This window comes from Eulemur rufifrons, chromosome 7 (assembly GCF_041146395.1).
Source record: "Eulemur rufifrons isolate Redbay chromosome 7, OSU_ERuf_1, whole genome shotgun sequence".
NCBI classification, from domain to species: Eukaryota; Metazoa; Chordata; class Mammalia; order Primates; family Lemuridae; genus Eulemur; species Eulemur rufifrons.
The window spans coordinates 77,111,689-77,124,926 of record NC_090989.1 but is presented as its reverse complement, the minus strand read 5'-3'; the positions used below and the strand labels follow the sequence as shown (position 1 = coordinate 77,124,926).

General features: G+C 41.7%; 1 protein-coding gene across 1 annotated transcript; it reads right to left on the bottom strand.

Moving 5' to 3' along the window:
• Positions 1-6,741: 6,741 nt before the first annotated feature.
• On the bottom strand, positions 6,742-13,218 carry CRYGS (crystallin gamma S). The gene is made up of 3 exons (XM_069472805.1): positions 13,144-13,218; positions 8,292-8,534; positions 6,742-7,270 (listed from the first exon to the last, which is right to left on the bottom strand). Exons 1-3 carry the CDS (start codon positions 13,162-13,164, stop codon positions 6,998-7,000), a joined length of 537 nt encoding a protein of 178 aa, XP_069328906.1. The 5' UTR covers positions 13,165-13,218; the 3' UTR covers positions 6,742-6,997.
• Between the last annotated feature and the right edge of the window lie 20 nt (positions 13,219-13,238).

Genomic DNA, 13,238 nt, shown 5'->3' with positions numbered 1-13,238 from the left:
AGTATGAGAAAGTCACAGACTGGGAGAGTCTGCCTGGACAAGTCCGGGCCTATGTCAACTTTTAACATCCTATAGATTTTTCTCTCATTTAACACACAACTCTTTGACAACAAACATTCTGTGAAAACTGAATTTTTGTTTGAAAATTTTAAGAGTCCCATAGTCATATTAAAGAGAATATTTCTTCCGCAATTTACTTGTTTCGCAAATTTGAAGTTTTCCAAGGATTCAGTTTGCTTAAAAGGAACACACCTGAAGGGTCAGGCCTCCACCTTGCTCGACACACCGGCCGTGTGTCTTTTCATTCCGGCAGGGCCCTCCGGACACCAGAGAAACAGAGGGCAGAGGGGTCGGCGATCAACAGAGCGATGGTAAACGAGTTTCGTTTGTCTTTCGGAAATGTCTTCACAGACGCTCACACACGCCCCCGCCCCAGCACTCCAGTTCCCGCTTGTGTTTCACTAACATTACTTGAAATCACAGGGGCCACTCTCACTGAAAGTGTGCCTTAGACTTGTGACAAAAATGAGGGAAATGGCTTTCTTAAAACTGTCATGTCACGGGGAAGACTTTTGGCATGAACACCTGTCACACCAAAGGGCTGCTCTTGACTATGAGAGCCTAGAATTTCTGAAATCCACCCTAAAGTCACAGAGCCTTTCTGTGATTCTGTCTATTCGTATGTAAAACGGGAATAATGATAACCATCTTCCCTCTCTCCCACAACTACGGTGAGGGTCGAATGAGGTATTACATGGCGAGGAGCTTTAGAAACTCTGGAATAGCATGTGCACATGGGGGCTGCTGCTAGGTGGTTGGAAGACACCAGGAGCTGGCAGGAAAATGTGGCTCACTCACGACTGCCAGGACCCCTGGCCTTTAGGGAGTCCCCAGAGGCTTGTTAGTGGTTCCACTTTACAACCAACTTGTAGGCAGCTGTGTTCCACTCTCCTTCTTCCTTCCCCCTTCTGCTGCTCACAGAAATGCAGTCACAAGGCTTGTCTTTCTGTCCTGACTGCTGGGTCTTGGAGTATTAGCCTGGCCGGGGTCAGCAGGCTTCCTGTGAGCTCAGGCCAACCGTCCAGTGTGTACTGAGAAATCACGGAGGTCAGCACTGCAGCCAGGCCCCGCCATTGTTCCGGCCCCACAGTTCAATGCACAGGCTAATGCGGCCTATTCAGGAGGGTAGAGCGTGAACAAAAGGAACAAATCTCTGCCTGTTGTGCTCCCAAGAGGCAAAATGCTGGCGGGATCTCTCCTGAAAGCTAATCAATTCCAGAACCACCCAACCAGGGTGCTGAGACCCATGGTTGCTGACTCACAAAGGGACACACTGGTGCTGGGGAAAGGAGACCAGAGTGAAAGGAAATGAGATCATTTAGTTGAGATAAGAGAAAAGCAAGGGGGCAGCGCAGGTCTGGCAGAAGCAGAGGGGGCGGCCTAACTTCCCCTTTCTGTGCCTGCAGCTACCTGCTCAGCTGCACGGAGCTCACTGCTGTCCTGTCCCCACCACTGCCACCCCTCCCCAGCCTCCTCCCCTCCACCTGCTCTCAGAAAGGATCTCATAAAGTCAGTCATTGATCATTAAGGCAGGGAGGGGCTAAAGAGACCACCAGCCCACTGGTTCCCAATCTGTTTACCATTAAGAACTCCTCATATGCCTCCTCCTTCAGGAAGTCCATATTTGGAGGATTTTAGAATAACTGCCTCTGTTCAGTACCTGCTCCTGTGGGTCATTCGCTGGACTAAGAATGTTTCCCTTATTACTTCATCTGATGCTGGGAAGTAGGTATAACTACCTCTATTTTACATATGAGAAAGCTAAGACCGAGGGAGGTGTGTTTGCCCCAAATCCTACAACTAGAAAGTAGGAGAGCGAGAATTCAGCCTAGGTCTGTGTGGCTTCAAGACCCCACATGCCACCAGCATTTAAAAAGAAATAACTTGTGTACCCAGCAATTGTACTTCTAGGTGTACATCCAAGAAAAATGAAAATGTATGTCCACATAAAAATGTACACACAAATGTTTATTGCAGTGTTATTCAGAATAGCCAAAAGGTAGAAATAACTCAAATGTCCATCATCTGAAGAATGGGTAAATATTTTATAGAAATGTGCAATTTCCATATAATGGAATACCATTTGGTCATAAAAAGGAATGAAGTAACAACACATGCTACAACATGCATGAACCTTGAAAACATTTTGCTACATGAAAGAAGCCAGTCACAAAAAGATCACATATTTTATGATTTCATTTACACGAAACTTCCAGAATAGGCAAATATAGACATACAGAAAGTAGACTAGTGGCTGCTCAGGACTCGGGTGATGGGGAGATAGATAAGGCAGTGATCCCTACAGGGTACTGGGTTTCTTTTTGAGGTGATAAAAATGTTCTAACATCACGTGTGGTAATGGTTGCACATAACTGTGAATATACTAAAAACCATTGAGTTGTACACTACAAACAGGTGGACAGTATGACATGTGGATAAAATCTCAATAAAGCTATTTAAAAAGAAATAGCTCATGCTATAACTGACAAGTTACTGTCGTTCTGTCCCTCAAAGGCTGAGACGCAGAAGCTGCATGGTACAGTGGACAGAATAAGAGCTTTGGGACCAGTGACCTTAGTCAAGTTGGTCAACCTCTCTGAGCCCCAGTTCCTGGGGCCAGTAAGCCCCCTCTCACTAAGTCATGATTATGGCCTATGGAAAAGCCCCCAGCCCCTCTGGTTCTGAAATTGCCTGACTTTGAAGTTTGAGGCTTGAGTAAAGAGGTAACCATGGGAGGTGTCTGTGGGCGGAGAGGTTTCTCTGGCAATGAAGTCCCATCCACGAGGGACCCTTCTCTCCTGTGTGTGCCGGAAGCTGGTCAACCAAAGAGCTGGAAGAAGAGCTTGGTGATTAGCTGCCCTCTGTCCCCTGAGACACCCCAGATAAAAGGGACGAGGTAGAAATTAGAAAACAAGGGAGATTAGTGTGAACTCTGGGGACAACCCTCCTGGCCTTGGAAACTGCTGGGAGTTAGAACTGGGGGAGAGGCTCACAGGAGAACTAAGAGAAAGCCAAAGTCCTAAGACAATAAAAATACAGCTCTTTTTTAAGGTAGTAGGAAGGCTTGGATCATTCTGATGTATTTTTTCCCAACTGTGAAGCATCTGCCAAAAATGGAGAGATGCTTTACTGAAAACAACTGGGGGACAGAAAGAGGTATAAAAACATTAAGCAAGTAAAAAAATAAAACCAAAAAAGTCAAACAATTTGGTAATAGAAGTACTTAATACAAGGAAATGGTACTAATATGCTAACCATGGTGGTAAGGTACAGCTGATTCACATTATTTCATAGATTCCATATGTGTGAATTCATTCACTCACTACAATTTATTTGTAATCCCAAAATCACTACTGGTGGTGCTTTTATGGTCATTCATGGATATAAGCAGAGCAGTAAAAAACTCGAGTTGTCTAATGTATGTTCCCAGACGAGATCAAACAAATGTTTTGCTTTCTTGTTTCAGCTCTCGTATTGTAAACAAGTGTCTTTTTCGCAGTTTATTTAGTGCCATGTTTTCTGTATTGTTGCACTTTTGGTAGGTAATTTCACTGTTTAAAACAGCCCCTAAAGATAGTGCTGTAGGGCTGTCTAGTATTCCTAAGCGTAAGAAGGCAGTGATGTGCCTTACTGAGAAAATGTGCTGGATAATCTTTCTTCAGACATGTGTTACAGTGATGTTGGCCATGAGTTCCATGTTAATGAATCAACAATATATATTAAAATGTCTTTAAACAGAAAAATACATGAAAAAAGGTTATGTATTGATCAGTAGACAAAAATGTTGTGACCAGAGGCTCACAGAAACCTAACTCTATATTTTCTCTACGAGCAATAGTTGAATATTTGCTATTCAGTGTTTGTGGTGTCCTTATAGAATATAACTATGGAAAATAATGAGAATTGACTGTAGATGCTATGTATTTTTCATACATTATCTTATTTTAATGCCCGCAAAATATGTGCTTAGTTTTACAGATAAGGAAATTGAGGTTATACATGTAGGACTATGTGATGTGGAGCTGACATGTGAAAGTGGCAGCATTTGAATCCACTTCTGTCTAATTCCCCGGAGAGGCAGGGAACTCTCTAGCCCTTCAGCTGCAGTGCCGGTTCTTAGGAAAAGGCGGCCAGTCGATCCACACCAAGGATGGTAGAAGAACACAAGGCAAGCTGGGCTTAGTCAAGAACAGTCTAAATCAGAGAAAGGAAGATGAAAGGACTGCACATCATCCTCCAGATGTAGTCTGCACTGGTCAGATTCTAGCTACGTTGGTGGGGAAGAGATAAACTGCAATCAGCACAGGAGACGCGCACCAGCATGGTGAGGATTCTGGGAGCCAACACGTCAAGACAGAAATGATGGAAGGAACAGGAGTCGTTCAGTGTAGAAATGCCAGCGTGGTAATCCTAGCACTCTGGAGGCTGAGGGGGGAGGATCGTTTGAGCTCAGGAGTTCGGGACCAGCCTGAGCAAGAGCGAGACCCCGTCTTTACTAAAAATAGAAAGAAATTATCTGGCCAACTAAAAATATATATAGAAAAAATTAGCCGGGCATGGTGGCACCTGCCTGTGGTCCCAGCTACTCGGGAGGCTGAGGCAGGAGGATTGCTTGAGTCCAGGAGTTTGAGGTTGCTGTGAGCTAGGTTGATGCCACAGCACTCTAGCCTGGGCAACAGAGTGAGACTCTGTCTCAAAAAAAAAAAAAAGAAAGAAAGAAAGAGAGAGAGAGAAAGAAAGAAAAATGCCAGCATGGAGGCAAACAGGGTGATCTGTAAATGTCAGAAGAGCTATCTTGTGGATGAAGAACTAGATGGAAAGCAGAATGAGGACTGCAGGTTGAAAGGTTCAGGGGACAGATTTTGGCTCAATGCAAAGAACAATTTATGATATTCAGAACTGCCCTACAAGCCAAGATTGGAAACTGGTGGTCCACGGGCCAGATTCAGATGCAGACATATTTTGTTGGCTTGCAGTGATTTTCAGAAAATGTATTTAAATGCCTTCTGTGGGGCATGTGCCCTTGTTTCCTGCACCACTCCCTGCGCTCTTAGCTCCATGTCACTCCTGTGTTGCTTTGACCTTGAAGTAAGGTTGCCAGATTTAGCAAATAAAAATACAAGATACAGTTAAATTTTAATTTCAGACAAATGATAATTTCTTAGTATAAGTATGTCCCATGCAAGACTTGGAATATACTTATACCGTATTTGTATTTATATCCCAATATTTGGGATTTACTAATACTGTCCTGTACTTAATCTGGCAACCCTACCCTGGAGGCTTTAAATGGAAGCCCTTCATGTTGCGTTTTGAGACAGTGGGCTCTATATTTGGGAAATATTCAGACTTCTCTCAGAGGAATGCTTGAGATGGAAACAGGGATAAAACGGTTTAAGGATATCCTTGCCTTTTTTTCTTGAGATCCCCTATTTCAGAATAACAAAAAAAACAAAAGGTAGAGGGAGATGACTCTGAATTATCAGGTGGTGATCTGGGTGTGGTTGATGGGTGGGACACCAGCTTCTTGTTCTGATAGCAGAATGTTCTACCAAAAGAGCTGAGATTGATTGATAGATAAGGACATAAAGTGGTTTTGATTTCTAATATCAATTGCTAGTAAAATTCCTTTTAAGCAAAAAGTTGATTGGTGTGTCTGTAGCTGGGGAGAATGGTGGCGATGTCTTCCTGGATTAGGCATGTTACACCCCAAAATGATAATTCTGCTTTTATCTGTCTAAAGCCATTTTCTACTTCTCTGAAACTGTGGTTAGTCATCCTAACACTTCTTGTTTTCCCATCCTACTGCCAGAACTGCTTTTCTGGTTGTTTTGAACAGATTGTGACCGACTCACCAAGGAACGTGGCAAGCAGTTGATATGAGAGAAGAGACTGATACAAACTCACTCTGTTCCCACAGCTTCAGTTTCTTCAGTGGAAAACGAGTGGCAGATCTCTGAGGTCACTTCCAGAAACTGTGCCTCTAAAACTAAGTGTCAATAGTCTTGGGTAATCTGCTAGTCTTTCAGTGTCTTCCTACTAGTCTCTGGGGAATTAGAACGTTTGTGCTTGATGGGACTCCAGAAAGAATTTGGTTCAACTCTCTCATTTTGGAGATAAGAGGAACACGGTAGGGTGGCAATATCCAGAGCTCTCTCTGCAGCTCTGCAAATGGCTTTCCATTTCTTCCTTCCAGAGAGTCTCTGGATCTTAAACAAGGGACTTCAGGTGACTTATGGCATTGCTATTTTCAAATAGTAACCCTGTTTTCACAGATCATTCTTGATAGGAATTCTGTCTCCTCAATCAGACCTTCGGGGGGACACGGCCTTCCCACCTTTTACATTTTTTCTGGGTCTTGTACTTACATTACGTGCAGAGAACTCCAGCCAATATGTGTTGAATGAATATGCTGGAAATAAGGAGACAAGAACAATGGCTTTGGGAACAGAAATATCCTAGACCAAATCCTGGCTCCTCCATTCACCAGCTGGTAAATTTGGGCAAGTTTTTAATTTCACTGCCTCAGTTTCTTTATTTGTAAAATGCAGGTAAACTACCTCTCACAGTGTTGTGAAGAGAAAATGGAATAATGTAGGCACTCAATAAATGACAACAATTATTACTGTGCCTGTTGAATTAATGCAAAACATAAGCAAAAAGAACCACCACATGGCAGTATGATTTTCTAACCTTTTAATGTGATCTCACTTTGTTTGGCACAAAGATCTAGACTGGTAATCTGATGGATGAGTTGCTTTGTGTGACTGCCCACAGTGGCGGGCACTACATTGCTGGTCCCTAAAAGCATTTAAGGAGAGGCGTTATAGTCAGCAGTGGGATGCATGCCAACTGTTTTATTTATGATGCCTATTTGGACCAAAAGGCCAGCCAGCATTTGGGCCCCAGGAAGAAGCCTATGGCCTCATTCACATCATTACTCCACAACGCGGCGGAAAGACTGGACAGCTGGGGAAGCTGCACTCCAATCGATGGGCTTCCTGTACTCCTTCTTCTCCAGGAGGTACTGCCTGCCACGGTAGTTGGGTAGCTCATAGAAAATCCAGACACCCTCCAGCACCTTACAGGAGTGGATCTCTCGCATGTGAAATTGCTCCATGATGGATGGGCAATCTTCAGTGGTTTCATACATCTGACCGCTAAAATCCGCTTTCTCAAAGATTTGAATCTTATACTGGCCTCCGCTGGGCTGAAAAACACACAAACAGCAACCATTACGGAAATCACCAGCAGGTTAAGAACTTAGAGAACAGTACCGTTCCAAATCTACTACCTTGAAAGCTAGATGATTTAAACTTCCATTTCCACTGTGTACTGACTGAAATAGCTTTCTTTTTATTTTTAATTATTATGGGAACAAAATAGTTGTATACCTTTATAGGGTACATGTGCTGTTTTGATACAGGCATACAATGTGTATTAATCAAATCAGGGGAATTGGGATATACATCTCCTTGAGCATTTATCATTTCTTTATGTTAGGAACATTCCAATCCCCTCTTTTAGCTATTTTAAGTAGACCCTAACTTATTGTTGATTATAGTCACGTTGTGCTATCAAATATTGTTCATTCTATCTAACTATATTTTTGCACCCACTGACCATCCCCACTTACTCGCCCTATCCCCACTATCCTTCCCAGCCTCTGGTAACTGTCATTCTATTGTCTCCATGAGATCAATTGTTTTAATATTTAGCTCCCACATATAAGTGAGAACATATGAGATTTGTCTTTCTGTGCTTGGCTTATTGCACTTAACATAATGTTCTCCAGTTCCATCCATGTTGTTGCAAATGGCAGGATTTCATTTTTACGGTTATATAATTTTCCATTGCGTATATGTACCACAATTTTTTTTATCCACTCATCCATTGATGGACACTTAGGCTGATTCCAAATCTTTGCTCTTGTGAATAGTGCTAAACAGCTGACTTTTAATAAGAAAAAATTATCTCCTCAAAATACTCAAGAGGCAGAGGAAGTGCCATGAAAATAATTAGTGTATTCAGTCCTGTGATGAACTGATCTAAGATGTTGTTTAAGTGTCAGCAGCCAACAAAAGACAGCCACACATTAAGACGTAGAAAAACCTCCAGAAAACTTTCACATAAAAGCAAGAAAGAGACAGAGAGAGAGGGAGAGAGAGAAAGAAAGGGAGCCAGGGAGGGAGGGCGGGAGAGAGAGACCAGGAGCAAGGCGGCAGACGCACCAGATGAACAGCCCTGCAGGAGCTGAGGCGGTCGTTGAGGCCCATCCAGCGCTGGTATTCAGGGTACTCTCCCTGAGGTAAGATGTACATGTATCCAGCAAAGTTGGGCCTTTCGTACACAGCCCAGGTGCCTCCTTCCACTCTAATGGAGTTGCAGCGACTCAGGTAAGTGTGGAAATCTGCACAGTCGCAATCACAGTCATAGCGGCGGCCCTGAAAATTTTTGTCTTCATAGAAAGTGATCTGAAGTACAGGCAAACAAAGAAAACTGAGGCATTAGGTAGCTTTATTCACAGATGAAATAAAAATTAAGAACATATTGCCCTCCTTTAGAAATTCCTTTCTCCTCAATTTTGAGAAGAAAACATGTAGTTCTACCTCACCTCACAAAAAATGCTTTCTGGCAGACAACTGTAGTTGTCAACATTAGGAATGAGTATTTTCTGAAGGCTTACTATGAAGCAAAACAGAAGAGTGCTCTAATATAAGCCAACAGTTTCAGGCTCAAGTCTTTCTTTATGTCCCCACAGCTCTCTGTACTTGTATTATAAATTACCCATTTGTATGGCTATCCCTCCCACTAGACTCCTGCTAGATTTCTTCCAAGGGCAAGGACCAAGCCTTTCTTCAGCTATGATCCCCTGTGCCCAGCACTTGACAAGCCCTCAATAAATGTTTGATGAAGATGAGTGAGTTCCAAATGCAGAAATTCATGATAGGTGATATATAGTGAAAAATACAACATAAACCTTAGCTTTGGAAAGAATATTTTGGATGGATATAGAGCATATACACATGCAAATGTACATACTATGTTCTGTATTATCAGCTTATTGCCAACAGAGTAGTTGCAAAGTAACAAAGGCAAGAATGCTCTTTTTGTTTTGTTTTTCGATACAGGGTCTTGCTCTGTCGCCCAGGCTGGAATGCAGCGGCATCATCATAGCTCACGGCAACCTTGAACTCCTGGGCTCAAGTGGGCCTCCTGCCTTACCCTTCTGAGTACCTGGAACTACAGGTGTGTACCACCATGTCCAGCTAATTTTTAAAGTTTTTTGTAGAGACGAGGTCTCGCTATGTTGCCCAGGCTGGTCTCAAACTCCTGGCCTCAAGCGATCCTCTTGCCTCTGCCTTCCAAAGTGCTGGGATTACAGGTGTGAGCCATAGTGCCCAGTCAGGAATGCCCTTTGCTTCACACTCTCGCCAAGTTTCTACCACAATGCCTGGGTTAAGTCTCTGACGGCAGCCATGGGAAACCAGTGATAAGAAGCCTGGGCTCTAGAGCTACCTCTCCACAATCAGCCTTACAACCTTAGTCAAGTCGCCTCTCTGGGCTTCAGCTTCCCATTTTGTCAAATGCAAGGACTAGAGTAGATGGGAACCCCTGGCTGTAAAACAACTCAATAGGTTGAAATAGGGAATTGAGTTCCCCAGGAACTCCTAAGGATTCACAAAGCATTTTCTGAAAAGCACTATAAAAACCACAAATGGACTGCAGAGTTTATTCCTTGTTGCTCAATAATTCCACAATCTAAGATCAATGTTAGGTTATAATTTAAACTGAAACTACCGATGGCATGCTTTGAGCAGTTAATTCCCTAGCATTATGCTGCCCCCTTGTGGCTAATTTGCTTCATGGATTTAAAAGTAGAAAATCATGTGAGTCATTTCAGACGAAAGTAGAGCCAGGTAGAATCTTGAGATGATCTTGAGCTAAGGATTGAAGGATAAGTGGGTATTTTCCAGAAGCAAAGAAAAAGACAAGTCTGTTCAAAAGATTAAAGAAGTGAAAGAACATGGTCCGTTACAGGGACAATAGTTTGTTAAGCCTAATACATTTTGAATATGTGAAGTATTAGAAAATAAACCCAGAAAAAATGACAACAGGAGCCATGCTAGAATCCCTCTGGTGATTATTTGAGAGCTGTACATAGCAATCTGTGCCTGGAAATAGATAGCTGCTATGGGCCAGGCGTGAGATGATGAGGGCCATTGAAGGACAACTGCCATGTGAATTTAGAATTTGGTGACTAATTACACGTAGGGAATGAAGGAAAGGACATAGCACAGATTTAGATACCTGGCACCTCAGTTTACAGATGAAGAAAAAAAAAATCCCAGCACTACTGCTTACTAGCTATGTGACCTTGGACAGGGCATTGAACCTTTCTCTAAAGCTCTTCATTTGCAAAATGGTATAATAGTATCTATTGTAGAGGGATGTTCTGAGGGTCCAATGGCATAATATTGATAAAGTACTTAGTTTAATACCTGACTCATAATTGCCAATAAGCTTTTGCGACAGTTGTTACAGATTAAGAATTGACTTGCCTAATGTCACTAGCTAGTTACCAGTTAGTTGCAAGCAAGCCGGTGACTGCAGAGCAAAACTCCTGGTTAGTAATCTGTGGTTACTTCATTCTCTTTTGCTGTCTTCCTACCTGCACAGCTAGCTCTGTTTAACATGGCAGCACTTGCTCTCTTAGACACTGAACAAGACTGATCCTGAGCCCCAGGGGCTTTTCCCATGACCTGTGGAGAGATCTTTAGGAAAATCAAGTAACTTCTCTAAGAATGGCTAGATTCTAAACTCCTTAATTCATATGCTCAATCCGCGTTTGTTTTTTTGGCAATTCACCAAAAAGGAGGCATTGCAAGAGATATGCTATGGGAAGTGAGGTTAATATTATCTATTTTACTTCATGGTTTCTCACGCTTACTTTCCTCTGCACATTTTTTGACTGGTATCAATGTCTGAGAAGTGGAAATATACACCACGCTCAATGAGCTCATCGGATGTTCACCCTCCCAGCAGATGAGCCAACCATCCCAAGGTTGAAACAAAGCACTTGTCCTGTTGCCATGGAATCATTACTGAGCTCCAGGACCGTGGTCTCCTTTCAGTGGGAGACTTTCCAAGTCTCAGAGCCAGAGAATGTTGCACCTAGCTATGCTCAATTTCTATTTGTAGAAGAACCATGAAATCCACACTATTGTCAGCTAAGAGGTTTTGGCCCTTGGGCAAAAAAATTTGTAGAAAAGGCTTAGAAATGTACAGAAGGTTTTCCTAGAAATTATTACAAAATTTCTATCATTTTCAAGTTTGTATTTTTGAAAAATAGCCTACTAATCCAATGCAGCAGAAAGAAAAACGTCTTAAGTATCCCAGAGATAACAAAAACATACTTAGTAAAACTCCATTCCTGCTACCAAGCCCATAACTCCTCTGATTAATCTGCTAGCAAGATAGTGGGAAAGAGCTAAGCAATGAGAAAGAGTAAAAAATAATTTACTGTATCCTTTGGCCTAGCAAGCAAAAGTTATTTAACTAAATGAACAACTCAGCTATAAATAAGATAGTACACTATTGCTACTCTGGAAATCTTTAATAACATCGAGAGATATTTTCATCTGTCTAAGACAGTTATGTAACAGTCTTCCCTCAAGGCACGTGGATATCCCTCTAAGGACCTGAAATTCTTTTTTAGTGGGATTTGCATGGCATATTTTCAAGAACCTCAGAGCACTAACAATACTTAGTTATCTCCCCAAACTTTCTGGATGACAAGCATGATTATTAGTTCTATTTTCCAGTGGGAAAAAAATCAGGCACTAATCAATTATGGAACAAGTTAATAGGTACCTTCTGATATGAAACAATGGGAAGTACACAACATTGCCTAAGTAGCTTTCTTGCCAAAGATGTTTAGTCTGAATCCAAACATGAAGAAATAATTGGAGAAATCTATATTGCAAGACTTTCTAAAAGATACCTGGCCTAGATTTTTTAAAATGTCAATATAATAAACAATAACAACAACAAAAAGGTAGGGGGACTGTTCTAGATTACACAGGCTGAAAAAATAAAGAGGCTAAGGAGACACGACAGCCAGATGCAATACACGATATTTGATTGGACCTACATTAAGGGAAAAACCAGCCACAAAGCACATTTCTGGGGGCAATTGGGGGAGATTTAAATATGGTTTCAATATTAGGTATTGTAGTTATAAATCTTGAGGACATGATAATGATACAATGTTTATACAGGGGAATATCCTTGTTTTTTTAGGAGGTACATGCCTAAATATTTAAGGCAAAAGTATAGGAAAGTCTGCTACTTATTTTCAAATGGTTTAGTAAAAAGGAGACAGAGGCACAGAGAGACCAAATATGGCAAAATGTTAATGACCGGAGTGAAGGATATACAAGTATTCATTCAGTATTTCTTATTCTTTCAGGATTCCATGGGTTTGAAAATTTTCAGAGTAAAAAATTGGAGGAAAAACCAGGCACCAGCTGTGCCTTACATCTGGTCAGTGGAAGAGCTAAAAAGAAGGCATGTTCCCTCAATCCCAAAGCTCTGAGAGATCAATTTCCAGCCCAGTCAAATATTTTAGAGGCAATTTTCCTAATGTAAAGGAGCACTTTATTTAGGGAAAGGGTAAGAATAACTGCTTGAATGAAGGAGGTATGTAGGATTTTATTCACTTGATTGGCCCATCCACCTTGGCCATTTAGAACATTAATGGTTGAGGCTAAATTTCACAAAACATATTTTTAATTTACTACTAAAAGTTTTCTACTCCATATAATCTTCATCAGCATGTCTTACTCCTGTGGTGATTCATAGAATATTAGTTGCTAGAATGCAGAAAGATAATCCTTAATAAAATGTTTGGTAATTCTGTTAGCGTTGAAAATATAACAAACATTTCTTAATCTTCTCAGCCAATCCCAATTATGATACTCACCTCCAGGCAAAGAAGCCAAAACTTTTTCCTGTGTTCCTTTCAGTGTATCATTAGGTGAAAAGTGGGTAGGCTAAAAATCAGTATGACCATTTACTTACCTTGGTTCCAGTTTTAGACATATTTGGTGCATAGGTTGGTTTCCCCAGTGCTGAAAGAAATTCAGGAATAGCTACAGAGAGTTAGAGGCACAGTG